At 38.7% G+C, this 23,857-nt stretch overlaps 1 protein-coding gene across 2 annotated transcripts in view; it reads left to right on the forward strand.

The window, feature by feature from the left end:
- The window catches only part of tbc1d22a (TBC1 domain family, member 22a), a 130,419-nt gene that overhangs the window by 38,797 nt on the left and 67,765 nt on the right, over positions 1 to 23,857 (forward strand). Inside the window, exons 7-9 of one of the 2 annotated variants that reach the window (XM_041977416.1) lie at positions 849 to 977; positions 3,216 to 3,278; positions 8,415 to 8,529. In XM_041977416.1, the coding sequence (XP_041833350.1) occupies positions 849 to 977; positions 3,216 to 3,278; positions 8,415 to 8,529 (307 nt within the window). Of the gene's footprint in view, positions 1 to 848; positions 978 to 3,215; positions 3,279 to 3,755; positions 3,822 to 8,414; positions 8,530 to 23,857 lie in introns of both variants that reach the window. The other variant, XM_041977415.1, reaches the window with a different exon arrangement.

Raw genomic sequence — 23,857 nt, forward strand, 5'->3', positions numbered from 1 at the left:
TTTTTCCTAATTGCATAAGGTTGAGTGCACAGTGAGGATGCACTCTCTCACAAATGCATGCTCACATTATGTGTCTGACAGACTCATTCCCACACACAGAAAAGGCAGCCCTGAAGCAGCAGAAAGTTTTCTTTTCACAGACTACTTGTTTTTAATCCCAGGTGATGAAGTTTGGTTTGCTGTAGAACTTTACTAACAAACTCACAGCAGAGTTTTAAAACAGGTCTCACGATAAAAGCTCATTAAATACCACTGACATGAATAAATAAAAGACAGATGACATAAAACACTGTGGTTTCATTTTAAAGACTGTTTCACTGACTGTCTTCAGATCTGAATTAATGAGTCCCACGTGGAGCCACAAGCACATCTCTGTGCATGCATGAAAAAAAAAAAAAAAAATAAGGACAGGTATATTAATTAGGAGGCCATTGCCAGTTTAATTTTGGGCATAAACCACTAATGGTATAAGCAAATATTTCTAGTATAGTTAATCAAATATTTTGCATATGCAAAAAGTTCTTGTTTTCTCTGTTTAAATCTCAAATAAAAATGCTACAACTTTCTGTTGATAAGCTTGGCATAAAAACGGGAAACTGCTGGTTTATTTCTGTCCAAAAAATGAGTTTCCAGGAAACTTAATAACATAATTCCTTTGACTTGGCCCAAAATTTACATTGTTGAATACAGTGTGATTGTAAACCCAACTGTATCAAACAGAATGAATAAAATTGAGCTGAAAATCAAAACTGGAAATAAAAATGTTTTTTTTCTTTCCTCTGCTTCTCCTGCTTTGTGCCTTTCTTTTGTGTTAATTTTCTTCCTCTGTGTCTTTGTCGCTATTCTAGGGTTACCTGCCAGCCAACGCAGAGAGGCGAGAAAGTGTTCTACAGAGAAAAAGACAGGAGTATTTTGGTTTCATCCAGCAGTACTACGACTCCCGCAATGATGAACACCATCAAGACACATACAGACAGGTATATGCTCCAACACGAGTGCTCATGAATTCTTATATATGTACCACTTTGTCACTTCATGGGCTACAAATATCTTTCTCTGTTATTCAGAAAACAGCCTCCTGTTTCAAATATTATTCCAGAATAAATACAAATGTGTGTTTATGTACAAGCAATTTTTTGACAGAATTTGGGCTGCTTTAAGGATTACTGGAAGCCGTTTTATGGAAAAAGGGGCTTGTTATGTTTGTTTTTTTTGCTGTTTTTTTTGCCTTTTTTTCCATGTACTCATAGGACTGTCAGTGCATGTCTGGTGACACGAGGGGAATGTGGTCGAGCTCTGTTCACAGAGAAGACCAGCTTTAAAGAGCAGCTTAAATGAACACTTTTCTTTGGCTTTGAAAATGTCTACTTTCACTGTCTGTCCTTCTCTGTGTCTGTTTATCTGTCAGTCTTTCTCCCCCTGCTCACGCTTTCATTTTAACACTTGACTACTTCCCTTTCATTTCAAGCTGATAAGAAACATCAAAGTGGGGCTGTCAATCGCAAAACACACACATTCCTCATATTCTGTCCAAATTCCCATTGATTTCCTCCAGACTGTGCCAGCTTACTGGCACACTATGTCTTGATGATTGTTTGGATCGTGCCTCCAAGCCTTTTCTTCTGCCACGTTCTGCTTGTTCTGGACTGAGCGGTGATTTTTAGCTTTTTTTTTTCTTTTTTTTCCCCTGATTTTGTGTTTGTACATATGGCGCTTTGGCACTCAACTTTTTTTTGTGCATGACAGCAGGTTTCTTTCATTTTTCTGTTTTTTTTTTTCCCCCCCTTTAAATTTTGCATTTTGTCCATATGTTTTAGTGGCTGTCGATGCAGTTATGCAAGTGTGCCATTTTGTTTTTGTCTCTCTGCGTAAGAGATGGCCATTATCATTTTTTAAGCATCCACGTGTCTCTGTGTTGTTTATGTTGCTGATAACGTGCCCAAACAGCCTGTGTACAGTATATGCAAACACTTATGGAGGTCCCAGCTTGCACTGCTGCTGTTTCTGTTTATCCCATAGAACGTGTTTGGTCTTTCTAATTTTTAATAATCATTTAAGATTTTTATTAGGAAAAAACGAACACTCTGGCAGCTTTTTGTTGGAAAAAGAATTTAATTACTTCAGCTTCTAAAATAAAATTGAACTTTTTCGACCACTGGATAGGACCGAGGTGTAAAATGATAATTTTTAGGTTTTTAGTTTTAGTAAACTTTAGAAAACATTCATATTTAAGACCTTACTGCCTTGTGTTTTAGGTTTATTTTTCAAATAGGCTTTAGATAGTGAAGCTACTTCTAGTATTGGTCACCCTGCTCTCCAGCTGTTGTTTGCAAAGAGCTTCAGCCATCATTCTTTGTTCATCCACAACCTGTCCTTCAACATGACTGGCAAGAGGCTATTTAAGAAAAATATGATCTCTGAGCAGTGCCGTTGTTGAACTGTGGGTAGAAAAATGCACTTGGCTAAATAGCCTTAGCTGATCTACAAAGTAGTATTTAAATGTGGCTCAGACTGGAGGTTCTTTATTCATTACCAAGTAAATGAAGTGTTTCAGTGATGAACTACAATATGCAGTGATTGTAAGGCCAAGGCTTCAAGACTTTTTATTTTCAGTGAGGTCAACAAGAAGAATAATTTAATTCATAAAATTTTCCATTTTAACCTTTGTGTGCTTTTATAAATGCATAAAAAAGCAAAACAGCAGAGAAAACAACTTCTATGCCAATTAACAGGACATAAAAACATGATTCAATGTTAAATAGAGAAGGGCTTAAGACAATTATAAAACACCATAAAAGAAGTGAAAGATAAATAGCAAAGTACTTAAAATGAGTGCAATTAAAAGCCATAAAGCATGACTCCAGGAAAGTGACTTTTATTGGTTTAAAAGCTACTTGATTTGCATAATTTAAACTTAATTGGGAGCCAGAACAAATCCCAAAATTTAGCTCCTTAGACCACTTTCTTTAGTTAACTGTAAGAGTATAATCTTCTAAGTGGACACAATCATAAAGAGAGTATGATCCAGTTTGAATTATACCAGGTATAAGTCTCACTGTGCTTCTTTTTAGAACATCAGAAGGGTTTCTTCCTGCTGATCAATAACAGCCTTAAATCCACAATGTTGAACCCAAGTAAATGTCCAGGACTTGCATTGTGTGTGTTTGTGTGGATGAGTGAGTGTCTAATACATTTCTCTTCCATGTTGCTATCAGATCCACATAGACATTCCTAGGATGACTCCTGAATCTTTGGTGCTGCAGCCAAAGGTGACAGAGGTAAGGTGTCCGGAGTGGAAGGGACTGTGGTGACAGCTCAGACCCCAGTCCTGTCAGAAATAAACAAGCCTCACACACTTACTGACAGCCCGGACTGTTTCAGTTGGCTCTGCTCCAGCTGCTGCCCTGCATCCGTCTGGCTCCCTTCTGACGAATCTATCCGCCTGTTGTATTGTTCATCTGTGGGGTAAACACTCTGAAATGGTGGGAACATGGTCTCACAAAAGATGAAATGCACTCGCAAGCGCGTAGTACCACTGAGACATCTCATTATGCAAAGGCGCTCATCTGCACACTCACATTCATGACCACAGCTCCTGCCCATTTCAGAGAACCCAAACCCCGGCCTGACTTCAATCAAGGACACCGATCCACTAACTGTTGCTCTCGCTCTCTGTTTCTGTCTGTGATGGCCAGACTTGTGCTAACCTGCCCGTTGCTTCTGTGTTTGTCTTTTCTCTCTTTCTCTCTCTGCAGATTCACATTGACATACCGAGAACTAATCCTCTTATTCCTCTCTTTCAACAAGCTTCTGTCCAAGAGGTGAGACCCCTTAAAGGAGCACACACACCACCTCACATAGCAGGGTTTTCCCTTCTGCTTTCAGGCAGATTTTGAGAAAACAAAAAAAAATCTTGATGTCCTAAATGAATTAAATTGGTTCATGCAGATGCCATGTGATTTGTTAATGCCAGTAGGTGCTGTTTTTATATAGCAGTATTAATGAAAGGTAGAAGTGAGATTATGAGTTCTAGCTTTTTTTTTTTGTCTGCCTGGGTTTTTGAAATGGAAAACCCTTGCTTTGGTACACTGCATGATCTTAATTCGATGCAGAAGCATATATTAAGAGCACACAAGGCACAAATAACTAATTCCTACAGGCATGCATGGGATCAGATATCCCTAAACTGTCACTCTGCATGGTTGGCACGCTCATGTCTCTTTGTTCTGCTTTGTTTGTGATTCTAAATACAGCGTTTCCTGGTACAGTTGGGTGCTGTGATGTATTAGAAGAAATAACGATCTTACAAATCTCTTTACCATTATGTGTGACAAAACTCTAGAAACAGCGGAAATTAAGGCACATTAATGAATTGGTGAGATAAAACTTGCACACTCAACTATTAAAACAGAGAATATTACATAAGTTTTTCAGTAGTTGACATGGTTTCCTGACATCTTAGTGAATTGGTACTTTTATTTTTTGACAAAATATGACCAATATAAAGCACAGCAGCCCCCTTTTCAACCATGAATTTCTAACTCTGATAACATCTGGTTTCAGAAGTGTAGTGGCCTAACTTTACTTTTTCAGATCAATCATGCAGCTTGGCTTTTATGCAAATGTAAATTTGCACACAAATCAGGCTCAGTAGCAATAAAAGCACACTGGATTTTAATTAAACATTATTTTTCTGATAATCTCAGACATAATAATATGACACTGAGTGTTTGAGGGTTAGTCCAAGCTTATGTTCCAGTTCCACCGTCCAGACCAGAGCAGAAATCAGTCTGGGTCACTTTGGTGTCCATCTGTTAACAGGTGGTGTTCAAAGATGAGTTATAATTATGTCAGAATTCATCCCACACATGAACACTTGGGACATTACTGTCAGTCTTCTGTTTTTCTTGAAAGTTTTATAGCTTGAAGTTAAACGTGCTGCTAATATTTCAGCCATGTTGGAAAATCTGCTACTGCCGCTGCATTCAGTGACTTATGGAAACTAAGAAATTTTTATTTGTTCTCCATCTTAATTGGGATACAAAACAAAGTGCTAGTAGAGTATTATATTAAATTTATAACTACTGATAAGAATTTGATGGTAAAACTTCCTACTTCTGGCATACAGTAAATTTCCGAAATGGGAAGCTGAATTTAGGAGGGGAAAGATAGGGAGGTTGGATTGTCCTGGTCTTAACTGGTGTTTAGAATGATGTAGAACTGAACTGGCCAATGAAGAAGATATTTGGTTTGGAGTTACCTAGTGAGCCACTAAAACAGGGTTGTACTGTGTTTGGGTTTGTAGTAACTTCAGACACCCACATTGATGCTGTCAAGCACAGAAAATAATTTTTTCCCCTTTGTAACCTGTAATTTAAGTCATTTTAAGTTATGGCATTAGTTAAACTAACTAATCAGAGATGCATCCCAGTAGAACTTAATGCAGCAACTACCCTGTTTGTATTTAAGCTTATGTTATCATTACTGTGCTGCTGGTAGGTGGAAGCTAACAGGGAGGCTGAGGCTGGAAGCTGCTTAGATTGCACACTTGTACACAGATGTCAGTGAGGACAACTTTGCAAACATACACACAAAATAGTTAAAACAGAAAAAAAAGGAAAATGAAAAAATATGCAACAAGTGTTCAGACTCATGTACACTGATTCATACACACAGTGCCTGAGGCAGTGCCCCCTCCCACTGCCCCTGTTTGGTACAGGTTACAGCTCTACCCTGTAATCACAGACATGAGGAGAAAAATCAGATTAGATGAGGAAGACTCTTTTTCTACAGCATTGACTACTACTGCAAATGGTTAATATTTCCCACCTCTCCCAGTACCTGTTTTTCTCCCTCTCATCCCCACACATGAGCTCTCCTCTCTTCAACAGCCACCATTGCACACTGAAATATTCAGTCTGCGTCCTCTTCAAATATTTTGGTATGCAGCAGACATCAAAGGCCCCACCCACTGTTTTTTTTTGTTCCTTTTTCTTTTTCCTTCCTCAGTCAGACCTGTTGCAGTGCTACCTAAAAATCACCTCTGCTTCACATTCGTCACGGAAAAGCAAGTCTGACTGTTTTTATGAATTTGATGGGTTTTAATCTGTGATCTTTAACAAAAATCAGATTCATTTTGAGCTTTGTTTTGAGAATTTTCTGTTTTCTTTTATTTTTTATTTTCTCTCTTGTAACAATTTCCCCTCTACCTTTTGAGATTAGCCTTATCTTGGTTTTAGGTGTCACAAGCTAACGGTGTGAATCCATAAAGGAGGCACAGCAAAGCTGATTTCCTGTCCTGGAGATGCACTGTGTCCCTTGACGTATCTGAGGTTAATGTGAGATTAGCAGTTAAACCTGAATAAAATATTGCTTCACCCACAGACATGCTCAGATGGGACTAAACAGGGTATGGGCATGGTGCTGTGTGCAAGCAGAGAAGCTTTATCTGTAGTTGCCAATGTGAAATATGCATGTCAGCTTTTGAGGTTGCATGAAAAGAAAGTCCCATTACCCAACCGCCCGGCTATCGCCAACACCTCTTCCCGTTTGATGGATGTGGCTTTGATGGGGAAAAGAAAGGTGTGAAGAGAAAGCCTGAAAGAGTAGCATCTCACCAATCTCTCCTACTGTCTGACATTACCATGCCCATGTTATGTTCTATAAAACAATGAGCTATGTGGTTATTTAGAAAGTGACAGAACCATGACATATCCCCAAAAAGCAAGAACGGGCTTAATGGGTGTGGTACATCAAGATGTGACGAGTGTGTGCGTTATGTGGTGGGGGAGCCATTTGCACACCAGAAAAACAAGCTGAACATCAAGCCTTATTTTATTCACTGGGGCTGACAGCATTAAACAACCTCCCATAACGAAGATGGAAGTGTTTGCCTTGCAAAAAGAAAAAATAATGTGGAGAAGATGGAGGTGGAGACTGACTCAGAAGGGAAGAGCAGGAGACAGAGACAAACTGAGAGGAGTGAGGAGACCAACACCAAAGCAGAGAACAAAGTTCAAAGCTAGTCTTTTAAAGAAAAAATAAAAGCCAAAACATTTAGCTGAGGAGTGAAAACATGAGGCTTTGTAATGAGAGAGATGGTTCAGCTCACATTCAGACTTTACTCATCCATTTAGGTAGTATCAAGAAATCTTATTGCACATTCAGAGTTAATTTTGTTATTTTTCATTTTGCTAACAGTAACTGAACATTTTTACTAAGTTGTTTACTTAAACAGAGATATTTGTTTTCCATGTGGGGTTGTGTGAAGTACTGTTGAGCACACACTGCCAGAGCTCTAATTTTGGAGAATCGGTGATGAATCCCGACAGCTATGAGCTGCTTAGTGTACAGAGCTACAGATCAACAAAGTTTGGCCAGCTCAAAATAAAACAAACACTCACTTTTCTATCAAATTGTTCCTTGTATTCACTATTTTCTGAACTGTGTGGCTGCTTAATATATAACCTGCCATTGTATAGCTCAGGTCTGACAAGCTCTATAGTTTAATGTTAGCCCTTATTTTTGTAAAGAATTAAAAATAAAAAAAACTTTTCAAGGCCTGTCACTTATTTTTACTTGCTCCTAGTCAATATTCAGGGATTACACAAGTGGAATTGTGGGTCACAGTTAATAATATTTAAGAAAAGGGGAATAATTTGGATGTCAGAGACCAAATTCAAGGAGACCTGCAGTGAATGAACCAGGCTCTTGGACGCACAAATATGAAATAAAAACAAAGTCATCTTGTGCATTGGAACACGTTCAGTATGTCACTAAAACAACCTTCAACTGAGGAGATCCCAGCTTAAGTTAGCGTGAAAATATAACGTGAATCCATTGAGCATCAGTCGCATTGCTTTTGGTTCCCAGATCACTGGCTGTGCCCATCCAACTGTTTCATTCTTTAACTAGCTTGGCATGCTTGATTCCTGTTCTTACTTTTCCATATCTCACTCACTTGCTAAAACGTACACTTTTATAATCAAAATGGGAAATTTTAAACAGTGCAGTGTTTCTTCTATGCAGCAAAAACACCGCGCAGGCAAGGTGGCAGGACAGCATGTTGGTCTTGGTTAGATGGTACAGCAGGAGCCTTTTCATTTATATTTGCATGAAGGTTTTGTCCTCTCACCTTGTTCGTTAATTACTTTCTACACTGTTATTAAATAGACGTAAGAACCGCAGATAGATGTTTGTGCCATATGAAGGGGTCCAAGGTAACGGTGTGTTTCAGAACAGATTTTTTCAGGTCATTTTGTACTTAACAATTCCTGAAAAAAGCTACTTTAGTACAGGGATATACAAGTATTCAGTCTCATACAAATGAAAATTTGTTTTGTAATCTAACTGCTTTATCCTCCTACCTTTCCATTGTTTTGATACCATGTTTGTGTGTGTGTGTTTTGTGTAAGATTTTTGAGCGGATCTTGTTTATTTGGGCCATCCGCCACCCAGCCAGCGGCTACGTGCAAGGCATCAACGACCTGGTCACACCGTTTTTTGTCGTCTTCGTTTTTGAGTACATTGGTGAGTAGCATCTATCCCTCTCTCCCTGTCTTTATCCTCTTCACCTCCGCTTTGAAACTCCCCCATCTTTTGTGCCATATGCTTTTGAAGTGAGGATCTGTCATCTCTTTCTGCTGTCCCTCCACAGAAAGCATTACTCTCCACAGTCAGACTGTTAGTCTTTTCACAACTTTCTGGTCAATGAGCTTCTCCTGCAGCTCTGTGCCCTCTTTTCTGCTCCATCTTTCCTTTTATTTTGCTCTTCTTGTATTTAGATACACACTTCAGTCTTTCTTTGTGTTCAAATGTGCTTTTAAATTTTATTTATCAAGGCATTTTCTTGGTTAACACATACGATTAGACAGCATGTGTGTGTGAGAGAGAGCATGACATGTGTGGGCGTTTGTGTTTCTGTGTTTGTGCACACCCAACTGTTCCTTCCAGAGCCCTCCTGCTGTTTGCGTTTATGTTATGCCACATTTACGCAGATGAATGTTTTATTTTACTCTCACACTTAATTCCTCTGACAGCATAAACACACTCCTTCAAAGCACAAACAGACTGTAAGCAGTTGGAAGAGAGATGAAGATTGTCAGTGTTAAAGCCATGTGAATTTCATCATTATAATCGTGCTTGACTTGTTAAAAAATACATGACCCGCCAAAAGTCTTTGTCAACCATTGTTTTTCTTGCTTTCGTGGCTGCATTTTTTTTTTAACTTTTCAGATGGCTAATGGTGAAAACAGTGGTGACTTAAGCCTTAATGCATAGAGCTTTACCCATAGAGGTTCTAATTCTGAGCTCTTAAAAAATGGCTGGTCGTAATCAGAGCCTGAAATTAGGTTAACAGAGGAAACAAACTAAGCAGGAAAAACTGAGTGCAACCTTACATGTTTTATAGGAATTAAGTGGATAAAAATCAGCTGGGGGCTTCTAATTTAAGCTATTATTAATGTCATTAATCTGAGAGGCCATGGCCTTTCAGGAAACATTAGAGCAGGGTGAAAATAAATCTTAAATTTAGATAGAAATTAAATTTGTTGTCATCTTAAAGATAAGCATTAGAAATGTCCACTTGATGTATTGATAGAGAAAACTCGCCCTATCCCTGAGCACCAACAAATACCACGGCAGTCAGTGTGTCTACAATTTTAGATATATGACTTCAAAACACACACTCATTGATAACCACAAAACAAGGTTCAACATTCAAGGTCACTTTGTTATCCCACAGGAGCAATTTCCTTTGCAGCCAACAATGAACAAAGATTAAAAAAAAAAAATACTCAGACAAAAAACATACAAGTGCAATAAATATACACCAAAGCTCATGGTCACATGATGCTATTTAAGAGGCCAATTGAATGATCTCACAGTGTAATACGTTATATGTTGTACAGTTTGGGTATTTACCTCACTTTCAGATCTGGAAGGTACCAGATGAATATTTTTATTTAGTCCTATTATGAAAATCTTAGAACTTAAATAGGAACCGCCTTCTCTTTCTCATGTTCAACATTTTTTTTTTTTCAATCAATTTATTATATTTTTGTGCACAAAAACATGAAATTTAAATTTCACTGGATCATTTCCCCTAGCTTTCCATGGGAGGAAAGAAAAAAAAAACTTCCTGAACTTCCTTCTCTCAACCACATGCTGAGAGGTAAAGGATTTTCCTGTATTTAAAAAAAAAAGAAGAAAAGAAAAACACATCCTCCCCCCTTCTCTTTGAGTTTTGTTTATAATCAGCCACACATACGCTCACATAGAAAACATGTACAGAGAGAAGTTTCTACCCCATGCTGTCACTGCAACACTGCTGGATGTTTGCGTTTCTGCCTGCTTCCTCTGTAATATGAGCTTGTCTATGCATCTTGTGTGTATACGCCGTCTGTTTAATTTACTTACGCTATGTTTCGACCCATCAAACTCTCTTTGAAGCCATTCTAAGTAGAGCTGCTAAGTGGAATCCACAATTCTCAGAGGAATTACTTCCTCACTTTGGACCCACTGTGGTCACAGAGATACAATTAAGATGCACAAGTTCAGTGTTGGGAAGCACGCAAGCGGTTGAACTCCTTTGCTTTTCTGTATTACTTTTGGCATTTAAAACTTTACTCAGTGCTAATAAGTGTTAGTTTTAAAGTATTTTTTTCTACCTTTGCTGTAACTTCTTGCAACTTATGCTTCTTTTAGTACATAATCCAGCAGCCAGCTCAAAGATATAGTAAGGCTTCCAAAATTATGCTACAACGGAAGTCTGCATCTTTATAAATGATTATAATGCTTGTTAAGGTTTATAGCATGTCTGACACATTAAACAGTCTCAGAATAAAATAAAATTGAAAATGTGCAAAAATCCTAAAATGAGGCATAATTTCAAAACTATTAAAAAATGATCACATAAAGCACTATCTTAAGATCTAAAAAAATTATCTCACAAATCTGAAACACTTAGAGGGACTAGTTGTACTCAAACTGACATGAAAAACAAAGACTTTTTACAAAAGCCTTGCTTATGTTGTTCTGAGTCTTCTTTATTCACAATTTCTCTCTTGCTTCCTCTACCTTTTCTTTCTTTTATTTTTACTTCATTTCTTGTCTTTACCTCTGTCTGCATTTGTTTTTCCTCTCTCTCTTTCCCTTTCTCTGACTCTTGTCAGATCTTCAAAGCATCACCTCGTGCTCCGTTGCTGTGTACCTCCATGTGCTGATGAGCCTTGAATAACATACACAGCCAACAAACCTTCAAACGTGCCTGGCTGGCATCTTACATGATGGGTTGATATGCTGTGCTGTTGTTAGGTGTTCTTGTCTTCTGATGCACAGAGAGAGAGAGAGATAGAGAGAGAGCCAAAGCAGAGAGGTGTTTGGCTCATTTTCAGACAGGCCTTATTCTGCTCCTATCTGGAAGGCTAGAAAGTGTGATATATGCTCTCACGCTGATGTGCTTCCTTGCTCTCTGTGCTTATCTGTTGTCAGCTCTTATTCTTTCCACTTTTATGCTACTCTCTATTTCCCACTCTCATTCTTTAATTCTTAATATTTTTTTTTTCTCTTGAATCATTAGATTAATAACAAATAAATAGGAAGTCTGTTTTTGGAACAGTGTCTGCAGATAAAGGTTGTGGTAAATTTTCTGTCATTAATTCAGTCAGAATGTCCACATGTTATGTACCCTAAAGGAAAAATGGATAATGTCTTGGCTCCAGGATCTAGTATTGTGCTAATTTGTATAAAAAAAAACCTTTTATAGGTTTTGAACATTTGTCTAAGTAGCAGTTTTGACCACGTTCCTGTCGATGCCTTCAAATGAAAGAGATTTGAGAGTTTTTATTGATTATGTGGTTTCTTTTGTCCTTCAGAATATTCCAGTAGCATTCAACCTTTGGCATGAACTTGACCATTCGATAAACAAACCCTTTGATGCTTTCATTATCTGTCAAAAATGACCACTTCCGCTTCAGCCTTCAGACAGATAGCCTTATTCTTGCTTAAAGCACTCGTTGACACAATACTAAATTCCCAGTTTAATCAGTTGCCCTTTTCACTCTGCCTGTTCAAGGTGAGGCCATTATGCCTTTGTTAGGCCTTGTCATTTCAACAATGTATGATACAGAGGTGGTGTAAGGTTATGTGCCTCTGAGCTGGCGTTGGACTTAGCCTCAGAGCCTTTAAATGTGCATGTGAAAGAGAAAGCCAAAGGACTGGAACTTACCCTGTAGACATTAATCCTGTTGCCTTTCTTCTCATTCTAAGATTGGGACATGATATTTGAAAGCGCACACTGACGCTGTACTAAGCCTGCTCTGTCTGGTCAGTATAAACGATCAAAGGGAATGATGACATGACAGAGGTACCTTCTTTGTAGCGATATGACAAATCTCTTTGTGAAAAGATCTAGTGGCTCCAAACTATCCAGTCCCCAGAGTAACCACAAATCATAACACTTCCACCACTGTGTTTATACACTATATTGCCAAAAGTATTTACTCACCCATATAAATAATTGATATCAAGTGTTCCATTTACTTCTATTGCCACAGGTGTATAAAAATGAAGCACTGAGACCTGCAGACATGTTTGTGAAGAAATGGTCTTTACCTCTGTCTGCATTGGGTCGTTTGCAATGGGTCGTCCTCAGGATTTCAGTGAATTCCAGCTTGGTAATGTGATAGCATGCCACCTGTGCAAAGTTCAGTCGTGACATTTCCTCACTCCTAAATATTCTACAGTCAACTGTCAGTAGTATCATAAAGTGAAAGTGATTGGGAACGACAGCAACTCGGCCACAAAGTGGTCGGCCCCATAAAATGATTGAGTGGGGTCTGTGGATGCTGAGATGAATAGTGCGCAAAGGTCTACAACTTTCTGCAGTCGATTGCTGCAGACCTCCAAACTTCATGTGGTCTTCAGATTAACTCAGGAACAGTGCGAAGAGTGCTTCATGATGGAGCAGCTGCATCAAGCCATGCGTCACCAAAAGAAATGCAAAGTGTTGGATACAGTGGTTTAGAGAATGCCACCACTTGACTCTGGATCAGTGGAAAAGCGTTCACTGGATTGGCGAATCGCGCTTCATCATCTAGCGATTTGACGGAAGAGTCTGAGTATGGCGGTTGCCAGGAGAATGGTACTTGTCTGACTGCATTGTGCCAAGTGTAAAGTTTGGTGGAGGGGGGATTATGGCTTGGCCCCTTAGTTCCAATGAAAGGGACTCTGAATGCTTCAGCATACCAGGAGATTTTGGACAATTCCATGCTCCTAACTTTGTGGAAGCATGTTTGGGAATGGCCCCTTCCTGTTTCAACATGACTGTGCACCAGTACACGAAGCAAGGTTCATCAAGACATGGATCAGCGAGTTTGGTGTGGATGAACCTGTTTTGCTTGTGAGTCCTGACCTCAACCCAGTAGAACTGTTTTGGGATGAATTAAGAGTGAAGGCTGAGAGCTAGGTCTTCTTGTCCAACATCAGTGTCTGACCTCACAAATGCACTTCAGGAGGAAAAAAAATCCCATAAACACACTCCCAAACCTTGTGAAAAGCCTTCCCAGAAGAGTTGACGCTGTTATAGCTGCTAAGGGTGGGCCAACATCATATTGAACTCATATGATTAAGAATGGGATGTCTGTTAAGTTCATACGAGAGTCAAATGTGTGACTGTGTATTAACAAAAGTATAATTGCTTATTATATAAAGCACCCCCCTCCTTTATATAACACCACACTCAGCCTCTCAACCTCAGTACACTATGTCACCTCATGTTTAGAGCAAGCAGTGACAGTGGAGTTATTTGGAAAATATAAAATAGTAGCAGTTTGCATACAGGTATTTTTTTGTTTATTTCAAATATAAAAAAAAATCAGTCATTTGGAAAAACCTTGGTTTGGGGGGAGTCATTGAAAGAAACTAAAATACTGTGCAAGATTTACTGCACTACAAGGCAGCTCAACCAATTTAGTCCACCATTTGAATTTTTAACACCAAGTGGTCTATGACTAAGTGAGTCCCCAGACTGGCTTCAGAGGTGAGCCATTGTGGGCACCTGAGTAAGAGCCTTAATACCCTAACTGCTCGCTGAGCCCTGGAACATGTCAGCCCACTGCTCTCTAGTGTAACTTGAGGTAATAATAAAGTATTGTTATTATTAACAATCATAACAACAACAACAACACTACTACTACTAATGCTAACGCTAATAATAATAATAGTAATAATAAATTACAAGTGAATGAAGGGAAGGGTGAGAAGAGGGGGTGCAACATGAAAAGGAAAAGAGAAAAAAGAGCTTGATAGATGGCAAGATTAGATTACAGCTTGCCAGAAAGAGAGAAAATAACCACTTGAGAGGGTGTATTTCACACTTTCTTACTAGGAGTCCAGATCTGCAGCTGGCTCTTTCCCGATGAAATCTTAACTTTATTTCTTTATCTGAGCTTTTTCTTTATGTTTTTATGTAATCAAGTTTATCTTTTTTAATCTTTTTTTCTAATGCACTTGTATTTTTTTCCCTGCACCATGCATGAATGCTTTTAGGTTTTGTGTAAAGCACTTTGAATAGTCTTGCACATGAAATGTGCTATACAAATAAATTTGCCTTGCCTTTCTGTGTGGGATGTACGTAGTCTTTTATGACTGTGTTTGCAGTCTGAAACAAGCCTTCATCCAAAAAAGTTCCACTGAAGATGTTTGTAGACCAGACTCACAGATCTCTCCATCTTTTTTCCTTTCTTTTCTTGCTACAACTGAACTGTCTGTCAAACCCAAGAAAACAATATTATTGCTCATTGAAATGTGAAAATAGCTGACTTTGAAGGCCTTAAAATGGTTTAAGCCTGATATATAAGGTTCTTGTTGCTCTTTTTCACATGGTGAACACGATCCTGCGTTGTTCTGTTTGCTCTGTGTGGAAGCTCTTTGTGAATGCAAGTGACTAAATTTTAGATTCTTAGACATGGGGAATTCTGATTATAGTACAGTGGTCTATTTAGTGTCTTTACCAGCTATAAAAGTGGCTGAGAATACCTTCCAGCAAAAAGTGAGTGAAGTATTACATCCTGCTAAGTTATATTGAGTCAGTTTGCTAAGCTAAACAGTCATAAGACTCTAAGAAGACAGAAATGAGGTTTTCCATTCACTCAGAATTACCTCGCTGATGTCTGTAAATGTCTGTAAATGTGGTAAAGCTGTCCAGTGTAGATATTTTTGTGACTTTTATGGCTGGAATTGTTGCAAAGGTTCCAAATGATAGACCCAGCTTTAAAGCATTGCATCCATGAAAACCCTGGTCATCCAGAAAATGGTGAGGCATAGGAAATTGGTTTAACCAAGGGAAGCATGCCTCACAATAGCAGCCATCACACCACAGTCACAAGCAGCAGTTTTCTGTGGTGCACAGGAGAAAGGACAACATAGTGAACATTACCTGTGGTTCAGAACACTATGCCTTAAAGCCTTTGGAAGAGCTGTGTGCTACCAGTGACAGACAGGGTGTCCAGGGTCCTGCAAGCGGGCTGTGCAGCTAGATGTCTGACTTTAAACCTGAATACTATTTTTTTTTTCTTGAGTATTTATTTAACATTTAGTTAATTTACATTGACTCTGAACTGTACAGTCTTGGTGGTTGTTTTGAAACCCCCGTGGCTGGCCTGCCAATACTGTCGTGCTACAAATTTGTAGTTACTTCTACAGCACTAGTAAACAATCCCTATGTGTTTTGTTAGATGCTGTGTGGCATTGCAGACATCTTTACTTTGGCATTCTCTGTATTTCTTTGGCTTCTTGCTGCCTCTGTGAAAGTCTGAATAAATCAGCTAGACCCTAAAGCTAAAGAATTGGTAAACAGAAAAGGTTTTTTAATACTGAATTACACCCTTTGCTATCTACATTGTGGCCCTAACATATGCTTGTTCAGTAGTATTAGTTGTCTCCCCTCTTTTTGTTCTCCTCCCGTTTTTATGTCTTTTTGTTGTCTTTGCTTTTCCTTTTCTTTTTTGTGGCTTCTTCATGTAGTCACATCACAGTCCTGGATTGGCACTACAGTGCTTGTTCAGCTGCCATACACTCGATTTAGCTTTTGATGATGCAATGCAGAGTGACGGTTCAACTTCTTTATCACTTCTTCTGTTGTCTTCACAGCAGTCCTTCTCATCTTCCTGCAACCAGCCTTTATTAACAAAAGGCGTTTAATAACAGGAAAGTGTAAAATGGTAGAGGGGAAATAACACCAAAGTTTTTGTGTACCCTCTTCAACTGGTAAACTGTGTTTCAGGCTTTACTCCTGTCATCAAAACAAACAATCGATCTTAGGATTTTGCTGTTTCATCTCCTCCAGCTGCAAATGACAAGCTGACAAGAAAAGTCATCTAATTGAGGCTGTGATGTGGCGAGGAGGTGGTCTTGTGTTCTTTTACCGTAGCGATAACATGGATTGACCTGAGGATCAGTAATGTAATCTGCATAGCCGTATCTAAGCATGGATCTGCTCTCAAGAACAATGAAAACATGAAAGTAGCTTATGGAGAGACTGGGATAGACATGAGTGAAACAGGAACAAAGAACCAGATAAAAACAGCAGCCAAAGTGCCTCTTGGCTGGCTTAGGAATAAGGAGGAGTGAGGGCATGGAGAATGACGAGCGGGACAGACAACAGAGCTGGGAACACAAGACTTTCCAAAATGGGTAAAAAAAATTAAATAAATATATAAACACTGACTTGGAAAGTGCCCCCATGTTGGCTGGAAGCAGCAGAGCCAGGCCATCATTTCTCCTGTCTAAGAGGGCCACGGCCTGGTGAACCCATCCTCTCCACTGAAAATCGTAGCAAGCGAGTAGAGACAAGCAACAACTTTTCTTTTACTTGGATTTCACAAAGAAAAAAACAATTCGCTCTGTATTGTGTATTTAAACAGTGTATGAATGTTGTAAAGCTTAAATGCAAGAGAAGAGAAGGAAGCCGCTACATATTTAAACATGAGGATTCACTTTCACTATTTTGTTGACCAATATTGTCCTTGCTGTAAGAGCCAAGGTCCTTTATGGAAGAAAGTTAAGTACAGACCTTTAATAGTCAGTTTAAATAAGTCTTTGGGAATGTGGATAACTAAAGAAAAGGTTGGAAAAGAGAAGCCATAAACTTAAGCACAACAGACAAGCAGGTGAAGGGACAGAAAAGAGTTTGGTCAATGCACTTGTCTCCTGATTCATTACTATAACAATACTTGGGGACTGATTCAATCTGGATCAGCCTTCTTAAGGATTGCAATTCCCTTAGTGTTGAGTGTTTCAGAGAAATGTGAGGGAGCTGCATGCCTTTATGAAGACTCCTTACCTGGCTGTGGGAGATACTATGCACATCTGTTTGTGTGCATTCTAAGCAGACTTTTAAAAAGTAACCCTTTTCCCCCAAAAGGCTACTTTAAGATTTCACAACCACCATAAAACTGTTTGTCCTTTTACACAGAGCAACCGTTCCTGCTAGAGGCACATTTGTGAATTATACAACCAATTTTTAGTCAGCTTTCATAAAGGGGAATGCGTTATGTTGCCCATTTTTCTATTTAGACATTTTAAGGTATTTGTCTTAGCAGCACATTGAAAAAATGTGTTTGAGTTTGTGAGTAAAACTGTTAAAGCAACTGGATGAAAAGAGAGATGAGAAATACATTTGCAATAGATTTAATATTACCTTTATGCAACTTGCTATATGGCCAAAAAAAACCTATAATTTTCACCAGAAATAGAAAGTATTCCCCCCTCCAGTCTCATACATGGTAGTATTACATGGCGCAAGCTTGTGTAAGTACGTAGATTATTATCATAACCCGAATGCTCTGTACCACATGTAGGGCATAAGAGAACTTCAGTTATTATAAAGCGACCACATTTTGCAAGGTGCCTCAGAACAGAAAAAGAGCTCTGCTGGATATCTCTTTTAAATGGTAATAAGTGTCCCCATTATGCATCTACATCTGCACAGTCAGCCCCTGCGCCATCCCTGTGTGGGCTTTGTGTATGCACAGCGTTGCTAAAGCATCAGCTAGGTGAAGCACCCTGGGACAAAGCTGGGAAGATGGAAACATGCTGTCAGTCAGCTGTGATGAAATGCCTGCAGGGGTGTAACGGCACACACAAACACAGGCTACACATGGGTGAAGTGAGCAGCCACACATGCAAGCCCACACAGAGGAGGCTGAAGCTGGTGACTTATATATGAGCTGCATAGATTGGATGGAAACTGGCTGGAATTTAGTGACATCAGGAACTTAGCCTGCAGTTTGGGTTTTCTTTTCTGGTGGAGTGGCGTGCTGTGCAGCACAGCGTTCGTGATTGGCCCAACGTGTGCAGTAGCTGAGACAACGTGCCCGTTGAGTTGACTTATTCTGTTGCCAGTAGTATTGTTACATGTATTGTTTCCAGTGCTTATTCTTTTGAATACATTCAAAGTAAAGAATTTTTTGGTTGCAGATTGTTAAATATGAATATTACTTGTCTTCTTGTTTCTACCAGAAGTGTTTCAGCCATGTTGTTTTTGTAATTCCTGAACACATCCTGGAAAGAAGCACATACTTTCAGAAGTTCTTGTGCTGTGGCTTCACATGTGATCCTGGTCAGTACTGTGATGATTGTGGTTCTCGACTGTTGGGTTTCTGTGGTATCATGCCCCTGATCTATATGCTAGTGTACCTGATTGCCCCTTAAAACAAATATTAAAACCTGGTTAATGTGCAGGCAAGCTTGTAGTGTTATGTGGAAAAGTTAAGAGGACTTTTTGGCTTGGCTTCTTCAGATTATGCATCATTGTGTCAAAATGTGTGCCTTTTTCCTTTGTGTTGACATGGCAACAGGAGACACTGTCAAAATAGTGCCAGATTGTGTACATACATGTACAGTTACTCAACTATACTGTGCAACGGAGGCGTCAGAATGAGCTACAAAAGTCACTGCTGCTTTATCCAGCACTAAACCAGCTGCCACTGTCGACGGGTTTGGATCAAATCTGTCGTCGTGAGAAAACTTTGAGAATGAAATGGTTGTTACTGCAGAATGGCAAAAGAATTTTTTTTCTCTGCTTGCGCTCTGACGGAAAGACAACTGTAATGAGATCACCTGTCGGTGCTGTCGGAAAAGTTACACACTGAACTATTTAGCAGGTGAAGAGAAATCACACATGACAGCGAACGCCCTTGGACTGTCAAGAGAAGTGGTTTGGGATATAATAAGGCAGGTACGTACCACTCGGACTGCCTGTATAGCTGACTGTAACTGTGGAAGTAGTGTGTTATGGCTTTGTTTGGTATTGACTGTTGAGAGGAGATTTTTTTTCTGTAAACAACATTGTGTACATGATTTCTGTTTGAGGATGAAGGAAAAACTAAAATATCAATCGTTTTGTGTCAGATCAATCAGAAAATGAAGAAGTGTTCTCAGGATCATATCATCTATATCAATGTTTATTCAATTTACATTTTATACACATCAGTCATTGAGAAAATACTCAGCAATTTAGGCATTTCTCTTACTAAATTGTGTTACTGATCTCAACATTTTGTAATCAGTGGAGAGCTCTTGTCTGTCTTTTTAGCTGAGAAAAGATGAGCTACTCAGATTACACATTGTTCACCATGAATGCATATTGTTAGGATTTTGTCAATACTTGGCTCTACTCCTATTGACATTCTTCCATAACAATATGGGAACTACAGTGGATTTGAAAACGATACACATCACTGTTAAAATCCAGGTTTTTGTGATGTTAAAAAAAATGACACCAAGATAGATTTTTTCAAAACTGACCTATAACCTGTAAAATTCATATGAAAATCAAACAACTCCACTCCTCTAGTTTCCTTTCCTTTCCTTTCCTTCCCTTTCCTCTTCTCTCCTCTCCATCTTTTCTATCCATCTACCCATGTGTCTGTCTATAGATTGAGCATTCTGTGAATGGATCTTGGCCAGTAGGCAGTTAACTAATATCGGCTTTTTTCTCCCCACGGTCTGGCCACTGTTGGTCAAATCTTCTATTCTAAGTCTCCCTCTTATTAACGTCTGTTATTAGCTCTAATGAGCTGCTTAGTGATTGCCCGAGCACAGCTGCTGACATCCAGCAGGAACGCTGTCTTTTCTGCTTTGCTCCCTATCTGCTTTTGCTTTCTCTAATTCCTCCTGCTTTAATCATTGGGTGAGATTATTGACTTAGTGTAGGCTTTATTTTCCCCCAGACAGTTTGAGATTTGTTCTTCAATTTTCTTTGACTGTGTCTCCCTTTGTCTCTGCATTGGCTTGAGAATTGCCCCAGTATCCTCTCCTCTATTTGGTTTAGAGCACAATCACCATGTTTCTGGAGTAAGTAATATCATTGGGCTGCCAGGAATTGAATCAGCCGTGTGGTTGTGACCTTCTGTCTCTATCTCAAACTTTCTCTATATAAATATCTCTTTTCATTCTGCCTGAAATATCTTCTTTGACATTTGATGGCTGCCACTTTGCATTTATTTTCTCCATCTGTTACCTTAAAGAGATAGAACACACAGTTATGGCTTTAGTTTTGAACAAAAATGTAAAAAGTGTAGTTGAATATACAATGTCCTTGATGTGTGCTACCAGATTAGGGTTAGGGTGTTTTTGATGTGATAGTGTCTCAATGGGAAGACTGCAAGTTGCTCACTTGGTGGTAATTAGGGCTGCAACGATTAGTCAACGTTGTCGACTATTTTTATTGTCGAATTTAGCTGTCGACCTTTGTCGGCAAAAAAAACAAAAAACAAAACTACAGAGTGAGACATCGTCTTGTCATCCTATCTCTGCTGAGAGTTGCACAATGCACATGTGCAAAGAGGGGGAAAAAAAAAACTACAGAGTGAGACATCGTCTTCTTTTTTTTAATCTCTGCTGAGAGTTGCACATGAAGTCCGCCAGGGGAAAAATATGGCGGCGGACTAGGGAGCAAAACGGCAGCAGAGGACGTCAAAAGTTTGGGATAACTTCACATTAAACTCATAAAATAAATTAAATACATGTGAGATTTGTAAAGCGGACCTTGCGTACCACGGAAATACGTCTGCAATGCTCGAACACTTAAATAGTAAGCACGTCGAACTTACATAACAACCTCATGCAAGATTTCAAAGCTGAAAGTGAAATAAGCCATTTATAATAATCATGAGATACATAATCCAATTGGTCGACTAGTCGTTTTAAATAGTCGGTGACTAATCAACCATCAGAATAGTTATTAGTTGCAGCCCTAGTGGTAATAAGTACTTTCACCACAACTGAAATTTGTCAATAACGAAAACTTTCCAGGTTGTGAGTCCTTATATACAACTAGATAGAGACGTAAATGCAAGTTAGATCATGATACAATATTCTACAAGTTCAGTGGAAAAATTATTTGGTTGCCAAAATCACAAATTTAGCCACAATTCAATGTTGATTTGACTGAGGCACCATCAATTGATACGGCTCCTCAGTACACATACTGATTTAAAACAATCACTTTCATTCATTTCATACCACAAGAAGCTACTAAAATGTTATTTAAAATTCTTGAGCTCAATCAGACAAATAAAAACAGATCTGACTATAAACAGCCATATTCATTTTTTGAGCTTTAATGTTTTCACATAATTAAGAAACTGATAAAACAATAAATAAATAAATAAAAATCTGTTTGTTTACTTTAAAGGTACAGTGTGTAAGAATTACTGCCATCTAGTGGTAAAGATGGGCGTAGATATTACTTCAAATACAAGCAAAGTTGTGAATGGATGGTGGCCTCCAGCGGTCAAAAAGTCTTCCAGACATGTTTACATCTGCGAGTGGATCCAGTGGCCTCAGGTGTAGCACGAACATGGCACCTTTCACGTCTGTAGAGCCATGGCAAATGGATATGAATGTCTCATTCTAGGATTATAAAAGCATAACTGTTCTTTTAGTAGAGTGATTAGATATCAATAGCATTACAGTTTTTAACAATACATTTCTGTCATTGACCTTTGATTTTGTTACACAGTGCACCTTTAAAGCAGGATATTGTGTAAACATTGTTCTGGTTTGGAGTTTCAAACTATTTTAAGCTTGGTAAAGTCTGATTTTATCATTGCAAAAATAAAAGCTTTGGAATTAAATTTGGATTGATACCATTTGCTGATTGATCATTGGACCAATGTATCAGTGTAGGTTGTTGTATGGATACACTAATACAAATACTCAAATACTTTTCTACAGTGATAACATCTGTGTATGCACACTCACACCAGTTATTACTACAGCACATGCAGCTGCATTAGCTTGGTTTTCATTTGCGTTTGTGAGTTTTGAAATAAAGAAAGATGGATATAACTAATGTATTTTTGTGCATTTCACAAAATTGTGTGAATTGTTTGTTTCCAGTTTCCATTCGACAAACAAACTTATTTATTTCCCGTCTAAGGACACTGACACCTTAGTGGGCCTTGAGATCAGATCAGATTGGTGATATTTTAATGGGAAAAAGCCACTCCAAACTTTCCTTCCTCCTTTCATCTGCTTTCCTTTCTCATTTCTACTTTTGTCATTTGATTTCCTCGGCAGGGCAAGGCAAGCTCATTTGTAGCACATTTCATGTACAAGACAATTCAAAGTGCTTTACATGAAACATTAAAGCATTACAGTGGCAAACCAAATTGTAGAGAGGCAGTGGAGATGCCTGATTATAAATCTACTGCTGTTAACAATTATAAAATTTACAGGTTTTAGTCTTTTTTGATCATCATGAACAGGACAGGAAGTGTGATAATTGGATTGGTTTCTGTCATACAAGAATTGTATGTATTAACCAAATGCATAGAGTTCATCGTGTTTAAACGAGTTGTCCGAAAGGACGGAGATGGCCGTTGCAATCAGACCAGCTGTTGTCATTGCTTGACAATAGAATATATAAGGCTGAGACTCAATGTGCTTTCATCTGCATCCGGGATGATCTTATTATCTCAGTATTACCAGAGATTCTCTCATCGCTCCAGATAAAAAGCAATAGAACTCCTAAATGATCCAGAGAAATAGTTCTGTCAAGAAATGATTTATCTTCTGTGAATAATCGCAGGGGTTATTGAATATTTTTAGATTAACTTAATTACTTGACTATAAAAAGCCATAAATTGAAGCTCTCCTCCGTGAAAGGCTTCAGATCTCTCTTAGTCTCTTCTTTTTTGTGTCGGTTGTGTAATATAGGGGAAAAAAAGAAGAAAAGTTTTATCATTCTGTCACCAGCGAGACGCGTTCCGCTTGACCTGATGCAATTGGAGGCAACTGAAGCGCTCATCTTACTGTGTCGCCGGTGTGTTTTGTTTTAGATTGCATCATGACCACGTGCCCTGGCATGCACTTACATATGAAAACACTTAATCACATATTCAAATGCATAGATATGTGGACTAGTTGAAAACAAATTCACTGTGCAGTCTCTTATGTCTACCACCCGTGAGTTTTAATGTGTCTGATGTTGTTAATAATGATGGCTTATTACTGTTCCCCTAATGTTTTATCTCCTTAACTAAGCCTGCAGATTACATACACTAATGACTTAATGGGCTGATCCTTCACTTCCATCTCAGGAAACTTTCTCTCGACTCCCAAATGTGTCTTGCACATTAGGCAGGCAGAATCACTATGCCTTGAATAAATTGGACATTTTGCGTGATTATAAAATGTGTATATGTGTTACTAAAAAGGAGGCACTCTGGAGAAGCAGGAGAAGTAGTAATATGAGTTTTCATTTCATCTGCTTGACACATGTACATTTAAAGCTCTTTAGTGCTGGAAATGTGAGTATGACACATTACCTACCTAAGCACATAGACAAGAA

Source organism: Melanotaenia boesemani, chromosome 23, assembly GCF_017639745.1.
Source record: "Melanotaenia boesemani isolate fMelBoe1 chromosome 23, fMelBoe1.pri, whole genome shotgun sequence".
Taxonomy (NCBI): Eukaryota; Metazoa; Chordata; class Actinopteri; order Atheriniformes; family Melanotaeniidae; genus Melanotaenia; species Melanotaenia boesemani.